Source organism: Megalobrama amblycephala, linkage group LG9 (assembly GCF_018812025.1).
Source record: "Megalobrama amblycephala isolate DHTTF-2021 linkage group LG9, ASM1881202v1, whole genome shotgun sequence".
NCBI classification, from domain to species: domain Eukaryota; kingdom Metazoa; phylum Chordata; class Actinopteri; order Cypriniformes; family Xenocyprididae; genus Megalobrama; species Megalobrama amblycephala.
Genome location: NC_063052.1, coordinates 7628585 through 7644170, shown reverse-complemented (window position 1 = coordinate 7644170; position 15586 = coordinate 7628585). Strand labels below are relative to the sequence as shown.

Below are 15586 nucleotides of genomic sequence, written 5' to 3'. Positions count from 1 at the left end.
GCTTCGAGAGGCATGTTGTATGCAACTGTTTTGATAAAGGGAAACAAGATACATTTCTAGTTTCAACATTTATTTTTCAGACATTCCCCTTTAAACTCAGTAAGTATCAGCTGTATGCAAAGTGAACCACATTTGGTTTTCGACCATTGAAAATGGGTAAAATACAACAAATTGAGCATGGAGACGCTTTTAGATCCCTATATCTATGGGATTGAACCATATAGGGCCTTGAACTAAAAGATTTAAAAAAAAAAAAAAAACAGAATCTAAAATCATATTAAAGGACTAGTTCACCCAAAAATGAAAATTCTGTAATTTATTACTCACCCTTATGTCGTTCTACACCCGTAAGACCTTTGTTCATCTTCAAAGCACTAATTAAGATATTTTTGATGAAATCCAATGGCTCAGTGAGGCCTTTATTGCCAGCAATGTCACCGAACTTCTCAAGATCCAGAAAGATGCTCAAAACAGATTTAAAACAGTTCATGTGAGTACAGTGGTTCTACCTTAATTATTATAAAGCGACGAGAATACTTTGTGCACTAAAAAAACTAAATAACTACTTTTCAACAAAATCTAGTGATTCCAGGTGAAAAAAAGTACATTTGTATAATGTACTTAAAATGCTCTATTTTTGTGCACTAATTTTGTACTTAATATACTAAAAATTCTTCTTTAGTACTTCTTAAGATCATCTTAAGAACATCTTAGTATACACAACTGTGCTATTTTGAGACACCATGAAATATGAACTAAAATGTGCCTTTAATATACTATCTATGTATTTAAATGTATTTAGTTACCGCTTGTAGTACACTATGGGTTCAAATGTACTATAAGTGTACATTTTTTTAAATACAGAGATAGTGTATTAAAAGCACATTTTAGTTCATATTCATGGAACAGTTGAGTACACTTAGATGTTATTAAGGTTATATTAAGAAGTACTGAAGACGAATTTTTAGTATATTAAGTACAAAGTTAGTGCACGAAAATAGAGCACTTTAAGTACATTATAGAAGTGTACTTTTTTTTCACCTGGGATGGCAATTTCAAAACACTGCTTCGCGGCTTTACGAATCTTTTGTTTCGAATCAGTTGTTCGGAGCACCAAAGTCACGTGATTTCAGCAGTTTGGCAGTTTGATACGCGATCTGAATCACTGATTCAAAACAAAAGATTTGTTAAGCTTCAAAGCAGTGCTTTGAAATCAGCCATCACTAGATATTGTCGAAAAGTCATTATTTTGTTCTTTTTGGCAGACACAAAGAATTCTCATCGCTTTATAATATTAAGGTAGAACCCAGTGGCGTAACTTTGTTTTAAAAAGTGGGTGGGACAGGAATGTGTATGTGGGGGTGGGGGGGGGTGTTGTAATTGTATTATTACAATAATAATAATAATAATATGATATTAAAATTAATATGATAGTTTCTTCCTTACATCTGCTAATACAATATGTCTCGAAAGTATGTATATTAGTTAATAAATAAGTGGATCCGCTATTGAAAATAGATTGTACTGATGGACTGGAGGTAATATTTTCGTTTAGCATGCAAGAGATTCTGGGTTCGAATCCAACCATGTATGATTTTTTTTTTCTCTCATTAAAACCAAAGATGTTCGTCAGTGATTGTATATCAAAAGCAGGGACACGTTTATTTGTATTTTGTTTTGTGATTCAACGTAACGAATAGAGAGTCTCTGCAACAGTTAAGCGATAGATTGAAGCGCTCGTCCGTGTGAACACTGCTCAGTGTGCACGAGCACCAAGAGAACACTGTTGCGCCTCTGATAACAGCGACAACTAGCACTCAAGATAATTTCAAAAACAACACATCCCAGCGCCAGATCGCCTATTATTAACACAAATTGATAATCAACTAGAGGTGTTTCTTTTGTATTAGATATCCGCGAGATGCCGCGAGATGTTTCAGAAAGTGGTGGGGACAATATCGACCCTTTCAAAAAGTGATGGGGACATGTCCCACCTGCAAATTACGCCTATGGTAGAACCACTTTACTCACATGAACTGTTTTAAATATGTTTTGAGTACCTTTCTGGGTCTTGAGAGGTTCGGTGACATTGCTGGCAATAAAGGCCTCACTGAGCCATTGGATTTCATCAAAAACATCTTAATTTGTGTTCCGAAGATGAACGAAGGTCTTACAGGTGTAGAACGACATGAGGGTGAGTAATTAATGACATTATTTTCATTTTTTGGTTGAACTAACCCTTTAAGATATCTTTAAAGGGATAGTTCACCCAAAAATGAAAATTTGATGTTTATCTGCTTACCCCAGCGCATCCAAGATGTAGGTGAATTTGTTTCTTCAGTAGAACACAAATGATGATTTTTAACTCCAACCATTGCCGTCTGTCAGCCGTATAAGGATGTCTCTCAGGGATGTCTCGCGCTTATACTTCAATGAGTGCTAGACATCACTGCCATTGTCAGAGCGCGATCAGACCTCACTAAGCGAATGCTGAACGCAGTTGGACATAGTGGTGTTTTAGAGGTAAAAAATGATATAAATACTGTTCGGTTTCTCACACAAACCGATCGTTTCGTGTCTTAGGACATCAATGTGTCGTCACGAGCCGCAGGGTTTAATTTGGATTTGTCTAAGCAAGTTTTATTTACTCTTATAAAAGAAGTTCCCATTGACACACATTATACGGCTGACAGATGGCAACGGTTGGATGCCCTGGGGGTAAGCTGATAAACATCAAATTTTCATTTTTGGGTGAACTATCCCTTTAATACTTTTTGAGTTTATATTATGTTTGCCTTACTGTACTGTAAGATGAACTCATCCAGTTCATTCTTGGTCACATTAAGGTCGGCATTAAATGGACGTTGCGATAGTTTTGTCTTCCCTATTGTGATGTATATCCGAGTGAAAATGTATGGTAGGATTTGATTTTATCCTTCGGGAATTGATTGGATCATAGGAAGCTGGGGGTGCTAACTAAATGGAGGCATATCTGAATACCAGTTTGCATTCAGTTGTGGAGGACATTTAGTCCCACCCTCCACCGAGACATCGATCATGAAGAGAACAGATGTCGTTTCGAGGGGGAGGGGAAGTTAACGTTTTTGATTAAAGATTACGAGGTCAAATGAATTTTTAAAAAAATAATGATGTGCATAGAGAAATCATTTATAAGAAGCACTGCAACATCCTGTAAAAAATAAGAATTGTCAGTTTTGATTTCATGACGACTTCAAGCAAGCCAGATCCAAAGGAAGACAGAGATGTTTTTTTCCGCACACTGACTATGGCTTGGCTGAAGTGACAATGTTCCAGCTTCCTCTCCAGACCTGGCACTTGCTACTTGTTCTACTATCTTGTCTTTATTATCTGTCTCTGTCTTATTGGATTCCAACCAGAGAACCTAATGTACTTTCATCTAGCCAATAGCAATGCTCATTTCACCATGACATCACCTCTTCCCATGTATAAAACTTTGCATCAGGTAGTCCCACATAAAGCTCAAGGACATTGAGGCCTGAATACATTTCAAAAAGCATAATTATATATAAGTGCTGGTATTTGCACAATAATTATGTGAAAAATGAAAGCCTGAATAAATAATCAAACTGAAAGATTTAATGGTGTCTATGTGAATTTAACTCTAGAAGGGACATTTAAAGCAGCCTGTACTGGTATGAATGATTGAATAATTTTTAACTTTGGTACTGACAGCATTTAATAGAGACCATCATTGAAATTCATCAAAAATGATGGATGATAATGAATTCATCAGTGTCTGACGAATGTTTAATTACTGTTTGTTTAAACAGCTTTTGCCCCATTGGATAATTGAGTGAGCTGTCATAATGTCACCATGTGTTTTTGGCACAAATACGTTTTTATAATCGATGAGAGTCACATGGATACTTTCAGAGCATGACAAGCTCTGTTATCATTTCTTTGTTTCTTATAATCAGGTTTCTTTTTCTTACCACTTTTATCTTCGATCTTCTTTCTGTACTTTAACCCAGTGTGTGATTGAAAGAGAGTGTGATTAGATCTTTCTCCACAGGTACGGCTCTTGAAATTAAAAGGATCTCTTTCATCTTTCACTCTGATAGACTGTGATGAAATGGAATGCATTTCATTTTTCCCAGGAAATGTTTTTTTTTTGGCAGCAGAACTGTGTAATTTGTGGCAAAGTGCAATAACATTTTGTTATGTCATGCCATTGCGATATCCCATTTCAGTCTTTTATTTAAACGATATTCGTCACCCTTAAGCTCCTTGAGCTCCTTCTCACAAGGGCAACCACTTGTACTGTATGTTTTAGTGTAGACTGAACTTCAAAAGATCAATAACAGTCTTACATGCCTGTTTGTGTCCAATGTATTTGTATAGTCTATTTCAAAAACGTTATTTAATATAAAGCGTGTTGAGCTTATAATCCATCTGCCGTTGTTTGGGATATACCTACAATTCATGTTGTGCAGTGAATTATCAAGGCTGCTTTTCATTCAGGGTTTAGTCATCTCTCTGCACTCATCAATGTGTATGCATTTCATAGTAACTAAATCTTGTTTTGCTCAAGATGTGTTCCAGAGTGATTTGTTTTATGAGGGTGATAAGATGCATATGAAACATTAGCAAACATCTAACAAAAATTAAATTGTCTCTGTAAAGAAATGAAATGTGATAGCTGTTCTCAAGCACACTATACATCTGTCATATGCACCTGATGTCAACATAAAGTCTGATTGTCCTTCAGTTTAATGGTGCAACTTTTTTGACTCACCGGTAATATTTTATGAAATCAGGCTTTGCAATGCCAACACCTAGAAAGTGCCGTTGCTGATGACTGATATAATGGGGCTCAAAGTCTCATAATGAGTCCAAAAATAAGATACAGAATTTCTGAAACCCGAAACCTGAAAGTAACCTGAAAATTTTGGGGCATTTTAAGCCTTTAGTTGAGTTGAGATAGGAAGTGACAGGATCAGGAAAGGACCTCAAGCCACGTCTTGAACTCAGGTCACCCAAAACACTGCTGCATGATATGTCAGAGTGCTGCTGCCCACAAGGCTAAGACTATGAGATAAACTGTACGTTTTAGGAATTTGATTTTTTTTTTAAATGAAATAAGAAATATTTAAGGTTGTTGGAGCTGATAGCCTTGAGTTCAAGTCCCAGCTCGTGGACCTTTCCCGATTCCGTCCCCCTGTCTTCCACTTCACTTTCTGACATTTCTCTGTACTATCTCAATGAAGGCAAAAATAAATCTTAAATAAGTAAATCTTAAACCAAAAAATAAATCTTAAAATAAGGGCAAAGCTTGTGGATTGTTCTCGGACAGCAGTGGTGAAAATTTACCAACAGTAGTCTAAGAAGTGACAAACCACAAATCAGTTACAGGGATTTAGGCGTTGAGATGTTCAAGGGCAATGAAGGCTATCCCGTCTGGTCCGAACCGATAGAAGGCCTACTGTGGTGCGTGTCACAGAAAATTGTAATGATGGTTATGGTGGAATTTGTCATAACACACAGTGCATTGCACTCTGCTGTGTATGGGGCTGCGTAGCCAAAGGCTGATCAGAGTGCCTACAATGACCCCTGTCCACCGTAGAATGCACCTACAATGGGAATGCAAGCATCAGAACTGAACTTTGGAGCAGTGAACAGAGTTCGCCTGATCCAATGAGTCCCATTTTCCTTTACATCATGTGGACGGCCGTGTACATGTGTGCCGTTTACCTGGGGATGTGATGGCACCAGGATGCAATGTAGGACGACGACAGTTGGCAGAGGGCGTGTGGTGCTGATCTGAGCATTTGTGGGATGTGCTGGACCAACATGTTCAATCCACGGCAGCTCCACCTTGTAGAGTCCATGCCTTGGCTGATCAAAGCTGTTTGGTGGCGCACAGATGACCAACAGAATATAAGGCAGGTGGTCATAATGTTTTGAATATAAATCTTATTTGGAGTATATACTGGACATTCTCCATTTTTAAATGCATGCTCAAATTCAGACTGTTGATTGACTATGCGGGAATGGTTATTGGCCGATGCTGATAATCTCAAATTGGTCAAATATCGACTGTTTTAATTAGCCTGGCCAATATATTGTTCTTTTACTACAGACACAGAAAAGGCACAATCACATTGCCTTTTTTTTGTGAGCACTCACTCTTACAAATCAATATAAAGCCTAATTTTTGAGACACATCTGTACTTTTCCGTTTCTTTATAAACCCAATCTAACAGGAACAATGCGAGGTTTGTGCAGGCATTTCCAGCTTTTGTCCAATAGCTTGATCTGTAGTGAAATACTGGCCCTTAGAGAAATATATTTTTTTGTTGGAGCAATCGAGAGCCAGGCCACTGATGGCGTATTTTGTGCTGAAACAGACCACACTGTGTGCATAACGATTAAAAATTTTAGTTGTCTAGCATCATTTCAGCTGGCTTGACATTGTTGTCAGGTAAAAAAAAAATCACGCTGAATTGATTTACAGCTTCCTGTTTTGGGTTTGTTTAGCACATTGTGTAATTTATAAGCACACACTGCATAATGTCTTTGAAAGGCAGTTTACATGAGTGACTTCACTTTAGTTGAACAAATCTAAAGCCCCATACTGTGTTTGTTCAAGTTTTAGAAAATAATTTCAACTAGCGAGTTTTGAGCTTTATCTTTGCACAAGATAAAAATAGCCTTCTGAGCTCTGGCTCAGTCAACACTGCCAGAGGCGTTTAGACAGAAGCGATTGCTGTGCTGTGTCCCAGTGTTGAATCAGTGTGTTTTTGTTATGCAGCCTCTTTTCTGTTGACATAGCCTGTGTGGGCCATGTGCTAATCCAGCAACAGGAAGTTATGAGTGCCACCACCCTCTCCCTCTGACACATAAAAATACACATGGTGTTGGTCTCTTACTCTCTCTCACTTTCACTCAGCCTGTGCTTCTCACTCAGAGACACCAGAGAGGCCAATGCTTTAAACAGTTTGTGTGGCTAGATCTTAAGACCTTTCTCATGTTTCTATGGGTCTGACTTCAGTGAGTAAGACTAGAACCGGTCTCGGGTCAGTGTCTCACTCTGGAGCGCTGCCACTGCTGAAGGACGTGCGAGTGTCACCACAACATTACCTTCACTGAGGCCATGCTGGATTCACACACACATTCACACACTGACTCACACACTCCCTCACTCATTTACTCACATTGCAGTGGCCTGCCAACATTTCCATCAGCAAAATTAAGGGTGGACAGTATGACCAAATCTGTAGGCGGTATGAGTAATTATATACTGTGATATATACACTACCGTTCAAAAGTTTGGGGTCAGTAAGATTTGTTTTTAAAGGGGTCCTTGATTATGATTTAACTTTTTTAACTTTAGTTAGTGTGTAATATTTCTGTTTGAGCATAAACAACATCTGCAAAGTTATGATATGCAAAGGGAGATATTTTCTTTTACAGGAATCACTTTTTAAAGACTACAACAAATGGTTGGGACTACAATGAGCTTCTTCCCATGGGGATGACATCACACAAACCCCAAAATATACATAAACCCTGCCCCAAGGAACACGCAACAAAGGGGGCGAGGCCATGTTGGGCTGCTTTAGAGAAGAGGAAGAGTTGTTGTAGTAGAGTGTTGTTGCCATGCCGTCATTTTATGCCGGGCTGCTTCACAAAAAAAAGGTCAATTCAACGCTGGATTTTATGCTAGTCGATGAGTTGAATCAACTCCACAGACACTACATAAATTTATCTATGAACCATTCAGAAACATTTTCGCAACCATTCAGATGGTTTTTAAAATTTGTAACTTCTTCCTGAGTCTCTCCGTCATCTCCATCCGACTCCGGTTTGAGCAATGTAAGGCTGAACACTGTTACTGACAATCGTCATTTTGGCTGCGTGAGATTCTCCAGCTTTGTTGTTGTTGAGTATCCGAAGCGTGAGCTGTTAAAGCTCCGCCCTCTTCTGGAAAGGGGTCCGGGAGCAGCAGCTTATTTGCATTTAAAGAGAAACACAGAAAAAAGACTGTAGACTGTAGTAATGGCTGCTGAAGATTCATCTTTGCCATCACAGAAAAATTACATTCTGAATATATTAAAATATAAAACACTTTTTATAATATATGACTTTATAATATAACTTTTTTAATCACACAACAGATCTACCGTGATATTATCAGTATAGCAGAATCATTACCAATTGATATTTTTTTCTTTCCATAGCATAACATATACCATCATACCGCCTAAGCCGAAGATTGGGAGATAAACATCTTGAACTCAGAATAAACATTATTTGTGGTGCTTTTCCAGAACTGTTGACATAATGTCAACATTGAACCATTCAACCCTCCATTGTTCACAGCCCCCTCACACCCTTATCCTCCAACTGCATTTTTACCCTCCTCAGGGAACGTTTCATTTTTCTCCATCTATGACTCATGGATGGCCCTCGGTTTGTTGGCAGGACGGCTCGTAGCCGTCTAATATCAGCACAAGAGCAGTGAGGCAGGGACAGGGCCCTTTATCTCTCAGTCACCCAAGACATCTTCAGGGAGATGTGTCAGAGACAGTCAGAGCGCTGGACCACAGGATGACGTAGAAACACCTCCCACTCGATTTATCACTCTCCCCTTCTGTCTGTGGGTGTCGACATATGACTGGATTCAAAGAACTCCCTCAGAATGACGAATTATAACAGCATAAAGCTAAATGAACAGAGTAGGGCCATGTTTACATTTCTGAACCATTTTATTACTTTCCCCATAAGTCCATATCTGATTAAAGTTGATGTTTCTTGTCATTATCATGATTTTTCCTCCATCTCCCTGACCCAAATTAAACTGGCTGTTTTTGCTGCTGTACCTTTAAGACTTCAATATGTAAATGACCTCACTAGCTAATGTCTTTGTATTTAAAATGAGTTTGCGTAGTGAGTTTTTAATAGGGCTGGGACAATAAATCAGTGCATCGTGATTCTCTCTCGAATTGATTCTGAGCTTAGTTTTTAAAGGGTTAGTTCAGCCAAAAATAAGACCTTCGTTAATCTTCGGAACACAAATTAAGATATTTTAGTTGAAATCCGATGGCTCAGTGAGGTCTGCATAGGGAGCAATGACATTTCCTCTCTCAAGATCCATAAAGGTACTAAAAACATATTTAAATCAGTTCATGCGAGTATAGTGGTTCAATATTAATATTATAAAGCGATGGGAATATTTTTGGTGCGCCAAAAAAACCCAAAATAACGACTTATTTAGTGATGGCCGTTTTCAAATCACTGCTTCAGGAAGCTTCGGAGCATAATGAATCAGCGTATCGAAACTGCCAAACTGCTGAAATCACGTGACTTTGGCGCTCCGAACAGCTGATTCGACACACTGATTCATTATGCTTCGATGCTTCCTGAAGCAGTGTTTTGAAATCGGTCATCACTATATAAGTCGTTATTTTGTTTGTTTTGGCACACCAAAAATATCCTTGTCGATTTATGGAGCCATCGGATTTCAACTAAAATATCTTAATTTGTGTTCCGAAGATTAACGAAGGTCTTACGGCATGAGGGTAAGTAATAAATGACAGAATTTTCATTTTTGGGTGAACTAACCCTTTAACAGCAGATGGCACTGCGTGCTTTAGAAACGGCCGTACCCTGCTTGCTTCCTATTCCATCCACACACCACTTGAACCTTCTATAAAATAATCATTCATAAAGTTCGAAAAGGTTGAAGCGAATTACAAGGGTGTTTGCAGTGGGCTGTTTACATTAATCTCACGTCATAAAAGCATTCTGAGGTGCAAGTACGTTCTTAGACTCAGCCAAACGCACGAGCACTCTTCTTTATGAGCGTGCGGTTAAAAACTAGCCTAGAGCGCCATCTGCTGTTTTAATAACTAAGCTCAGAATCGATTCGAGAGAGAATCGCAATGCATTTGGAAAATCTCGGAATCAATTCACGAATCGAAAAGAATCGATTTATTGTCACAGCCCTAGTTTTTTAACTTCCTAATGTTGGAATTCTTCAGGTTAAGATGCTATATGTGTAAACTTGGGTGATCATTCATTGTGTTGTTTTCTGAATGACCCCTCTTTTGCTGCTTAGTTTCGGTAAATTGTCTGGGTGGTCGGTCATAGTACATTACACCACCTCTTTTCCTGAAAAACAGCAAGACGAATCCTGTTTTCTATGATACAGCCCCTTTAACTGAATTCGGAAAAGATAGATGGATGATGCCAAACGTCAAACCCCAGATGACTCACGGGAATGTAATGTTAGGAATGTAAATATGAAGTGTTGAGATTCATTCATCATTCACCATGCATGCTAAAGTACACACTGCTGAGTGGGAGAAATCTGTCACTGATTACGTGCAGTTCTAAGCCAAAATTCGAAATATTGTGAAGGACTTTCAAAATGCATAGGAAGATTTTTGTATTTGCTTCCTTTTTTTAACATGTCATATTGCTGTTGACTGGTTGGCAGTAGCACATGTTGGCTCCTGTTTGGTCCATGCGGCCTGTTGTAGAGTATTATTCTCAGGCTCTGGTGTTGTTCATGCTCCCTGCTGTTGTACTCCAATTAAACGTTTCCTTTAGCAGGCCACCTGCCATTACCCATCAGCAGGAGGTGAGGGATTTCAGCTCTTGAGAGCGGAAATTGTAAAGGGCTCGGAGTAAATGATTGATGAAGTCAATCCTGATGCAGACAGAAGACCATAGCTTTGAATGTGTCTGAAACCGTGAGAGCAAGTGACGTTAAACGTAGGGTGATGAAGAGGATTAGGAGGAGGGAGTTGTTCTTAACTCTCTTTCACTGCCATTCACTTTCATTCTTTTACTCTTTGTTATCCTTTTCTCTCTTCATTGTGCATACGTTGTACACTTCTGTTCAACAGTTTGGTGAATAACCGGTGACTTTTTTTTGTCTCATTCCAGATTACCACACTGATCAATCACAAAGACAAGCTCAAGAAGACGGAGAAGACTTTACGGGCCATCCAGAGAGTGGGGCAGGCGGTCAGTGTTGCAGTTAGCCGTTTTGTGGCAGTGGGTGAAGCCATTGCAGTGGAGAATGAAGACTTGAAGGACGAGATGGGACTGGCTTGCTTTGAGGCTCGGAGAGCAGGTCAGTCTGACACTACTCAACTGGAAGAGTAATGACACATAAGTAGAGTTACCAGGCAACGAGGAACAGGAAATGGACAGCTGGGTTAAACATAGTGTAACTTGTCAACAAGCTCAGGACTGCCTGTCAGGGTTGTGAACCATGCAGAATTGATTTTAAATTAATTGATGAAGCAAAAGGATGCAGAATAGCATTTCCCATTTGTATTTAAGGAAGCATAATTAAAATGGAATAACATTCAGAGACATTCATATAACAGCTTTTCTAATCATACACACAACATACTTCAAGAAACATTAGATCATATTAATAATCAGTCTTTGAATACCACCTATATAAATGTGTTTTTCATACGCTATACCATTTGTGACCCTGGACCAGAAAACTAGTCATAAGCTGCATGGGTATATTTGTATGGGTCAAAATGATCGATTTTTCTTTTATGCCAAAAATCATTAGGATATTAAGTAAAGATCATATTCAATTTTTAAGATATTTTGTAAATTTCCTTCGGTAAATATATCAAAAATGTATTTCTGTGAGTGGATGTGCATTGCTAAGGACTTCATTTGAACAAATTTAAAGGCGATTTTCTCAATATTTAGATTTTTTTCTCAGATTCCAGATTTTCAAATAGTTGTATCTCGGCCAAATATTGTCCTATCCTAACACACCATACATCAATGGAAAGCTTATTAATTCAACTTTCAGATGATGTACAAAAGCCTATTGACTGGTTTTGTGGTCCTGGGTCACATTTGAGGTTGTTAAGAACTTTTTTTGAAACCGGTCTTTTATGCAGTGATATTGTGAAATACTGTAATATTACAGCTTAAAATAGCTGTTTTTTTGTTTTAAAATGTTATTAATTACTGTGATGATTTCATTATCACTACTCCAATCTTCAGATTCTTCAGAAACCATTCTAATGTGCTAATTTGCTGCTCAAGAAACATTTCTTATTGTCATCAATGTTAAAAACAGTTGCTTTTTAATATTTTTATGTAAACCATGATCATTTTTTAAAGGTTTCTTTGATAAATGGTAATCATAACATTTATCTTTATTTTAACTTAAGTTAACTTTTAATGGACTGACCTCAAACTTAACTTATGTTTCATATAATAACTGTGTTGGACTAATTAAATTCCAGTCTATCCAATTCAAATTCCATTTCAACATTCTGTGGGATGTAGCCAATTGAAATCAAATTCCAATTGTGTGATGAAAAGTTAACCTGTCATGTTTTATTTTAAGCTGAAATTAATATACATGGATTAAATTAATTTGCATAATGTGTAATATATTTAGAGCCTATAATTTGATTAAAATGGGGCTTTCACATCCTAATGAATGCAGCTGTTTTGAGAAACAAATGCAGCATTTCTTAGGCCTCATTCCTTTGTGCAATGCCTGAATCTGTTTGTGCATGTGAAAGGGAGAGTGCTGCAGTTTCTCTCCTATTAAACTCTCTATGTCCCATCTGTCTCTGAAGAGTTCGCCTAAAAATACCGCACAAATGCGCGTTTCCATATCTCATTCGTGATGAAGTGTTGCTGTGCTTGCTCTTAGAATAACCAACATGAGCACAAAGAGATTTGATCTGTTCTGACAGTTTAAAGAGGTTTACAAAGTCAAGCAGCTGCTGCTATAAAACAAATCTGATATGTGAGGGTTCTTATAAAGACTAGACGATTCAGGAGAATTACTTATTTCTGCATTAACTTATTTAATAGACTAGTACCCCATACGTTAATGTAGCGATATTTGGCGATCGTCTTAAATTTTAACAAAATATCTGTTCTTTTATCAAACCTAAAACTTATTTTATTATTTTTGAATGGTTTGCTTAAAGTTTTTGTGCTATATTTCAGGGAAATAAATTCCACTTGTTCTGATATTTTGCAAGTAATTTTTACGACTGTATATTTAGTAGCTAAACAAGTGCTGTGTCAATCAAATCCAACTATCTCAAACACTCAAAGTGTGTTGCGGTTTACATTTGTCCCTCCGGTCTGAAATAATAGGAGCTCTGTTCTTTATCTATAAATACAGATAGTTGGTGGTCCCTCCAACCTCCCTTTTCATACCTCCCAGGGCAAAAGACTTGCATCAACACTGGAATTAGATTGGCTTCAAGTTAGTTATCAGACTCCCCACAGTGTTTGAACGCTCACCCACGCATTTAATCCTCCTGATTATTACACGGGCCGCCCATGTGTGACGGGCAAAAGTTTAGCCCAAAACAAATTGAGGCAGGTGGGGAAAAAAGTAGACTTGTCTCAGGAGAATTATTAATCAGATGTTAAAACTGGTGAATATTTTCTTTTGGACTTTAGCAGAAGTAAAGTAGTTCAGCTTAGGCATGAGAGCATATCATCTGAAGGAGATGAAAGAGAGATTGAAAAGGGGAAGCCCTGATTTTAGAAATGACCTGTGACTTTGTGTGTAACTACGGATGTGACACAGTGGTCTGCACCTCTTTAACTCCAGAAGTCTTTTGAATTATGTAGAGATTACATTGCTGTGATTTGCTTTCATCGTCTGTGTGGTTTTAAAGTCCCAGTGCGGCTGTTTATTCAACTATGGACACTTTTGGCCTTTTGTACTTTTTTTGCAAAAATAAAACTAGTTTGCTTACTAAGAATTTCCAACAGCTGTTGTACGTTAAAGGGATAGTTCACCCAAAAATGAAAATTCTGTCATTAATTACTCACCCTCGCCCTCATGTCTAGGGCCCTATAATTTCCGCGATCACGGAATCGCGGAATCCAGTCATAAAAACGTAATTTACTATATAACGCGGAATGTCACGGAATTTGTCAAATTTTTGATTCATGAATTAAAAGCAGGTCAGTACACGTAAATTAAATCGCAATATAGACTAGTGACTGAATATTAAACCGCAAAAAGACTATTTAAACATGAATCCTGCATGTCTGTGTGCCTCTGAAATGAATGATGCGAAAGTGCGGTTTCATTTACCTCACACCGCCTCACACACACTCGCGCTGAGGCGCACGCACGCTGAAGCACATGCGACGCTCGCTTTGTTTTCGTCCTCTGTCGCCTCACTTTATGAACGCACGAATTCATCTCCGAGCTGCTCTGAAAGTCACTTCATAAGCATTTAACCGCTTCATTTGAGAAAACTACCGTCATAAACACAGAGAAACTCAAAGGTCTAGGCAAACCGTCAAAATAAAAGTTCGATTTAACTTGACAGAAACATATTACTGTTGTACAGTAGAATTTAGATAAATTAATTAAATTATTAAAATATATTTTAAACAATAATCTCAGTGTTTTTTCCATGTTTTAATTTTAACAGTAAAGCTCTGTTGTGCAGCACATTGTTTGACAAAAAAAAGGTTAATTTCTTGATTAAAAGATAAATTAAATGGTAGCTATGCGTTCATTTGATTGTCAGACATACACAACAGAACTTCTGAAGAAAAAAAAATCATAAAAATATATTTTTTAATTAATTCATATTGTTGTTTTTAAGAATTCAATTAATTAGACATGCTTTTTGATTATTAAAATGGAATTAAACCAATAAAATGGAATCCAGAAAACAGAATTTGGTAAAAAATAAAATTTGAGGGGAAAGAATAAAATGTAGGGCCCTAAAAAAATGTCAATTTTTGTTAAACTTTTATTAAATTGTTGGTAAATTGGACAAGATTCATTATTTCAATAAATTAGACATGCTTTTTGATTACTAAAATTTAATTTAACCATTAAAATGGAGTCAAAAAATAAATAAAACGAAAAAAAACGGAATCCAGAAAAATTAAAACGGAATTTGGGAAAAAATAAAACGGAATTTGGGAAAAAATAAAACGGATTTTATAGGGCCCTACATGTCGTTCCAAACCCGTAAGACTTTCGTTCATCTTCGAAACACAAATGAAAATCTTTTTAATAAAATTTTAGCGCTTTCTGTATCTCCATTGACAGCATATGCTACTACCACTTTCAAGCCCCAGAAAGGTAGTAAAGACATCATTAAAGTAATCCATCCACGTCGCGACTCGCTTTGTTCGCGCAAACCATAATTTACCACTTTATTTACAAAATATTTTCCAACGCTTGCTCACCAGAGCACCACAGCGCATTCGTGTTGTGTTGGCGTGAGAGCAGACTTTGTTGTGTGAACGTGTGTTGGAGATTAATATTTTGTAAATGAAGTGGTAAATTGATTTTCTTTTGTGCAAACAAACCACTCTTAACTTCATAAAATATAGGTTAAACCACTGGAGTCACATGAATTACTTTAATGATGTCTTTACTATAGTAAAGTATATAGTATATTACTATAGTATAGTATATAGTATAGTACCTTTCTGGGGCTTGAAAGTGGTAGTTGCCTAGACAGTCAATGGAGGGACAGAAAGCTTTCAGATTTCATGAAAAATATCTTCATTTGGGTTCCGAAGATGAACGAAAGTCTTACCG

The 15586-nt window shown here is 37.4% G+C and overlaps 1 protein-coding gene across 2 annotated transcripts in view; it reads left to right on the top strand.

The window, feature by feature from the left end:
- ctnnal1 (catenin (cadherin-associated protein), alpha-like 1) overlaps nt 1–15586 on the top strand; it is a 73708-nt gene that overhangs the window by 23627 nt on the left and 34495 nt on the right. For both annotated transcript variants that reach the window (XM_048201428.1, XM_048201427.1), the window contains exon 2: nt 10936–11125. In XM_048201428.1, the coding sequence (XP_048057385.1) occupies nt 10936–11125 (190 nt within the window). The remainder of the gene's footprint in view (nt 1–10935; nt 11126–15586) is intronic.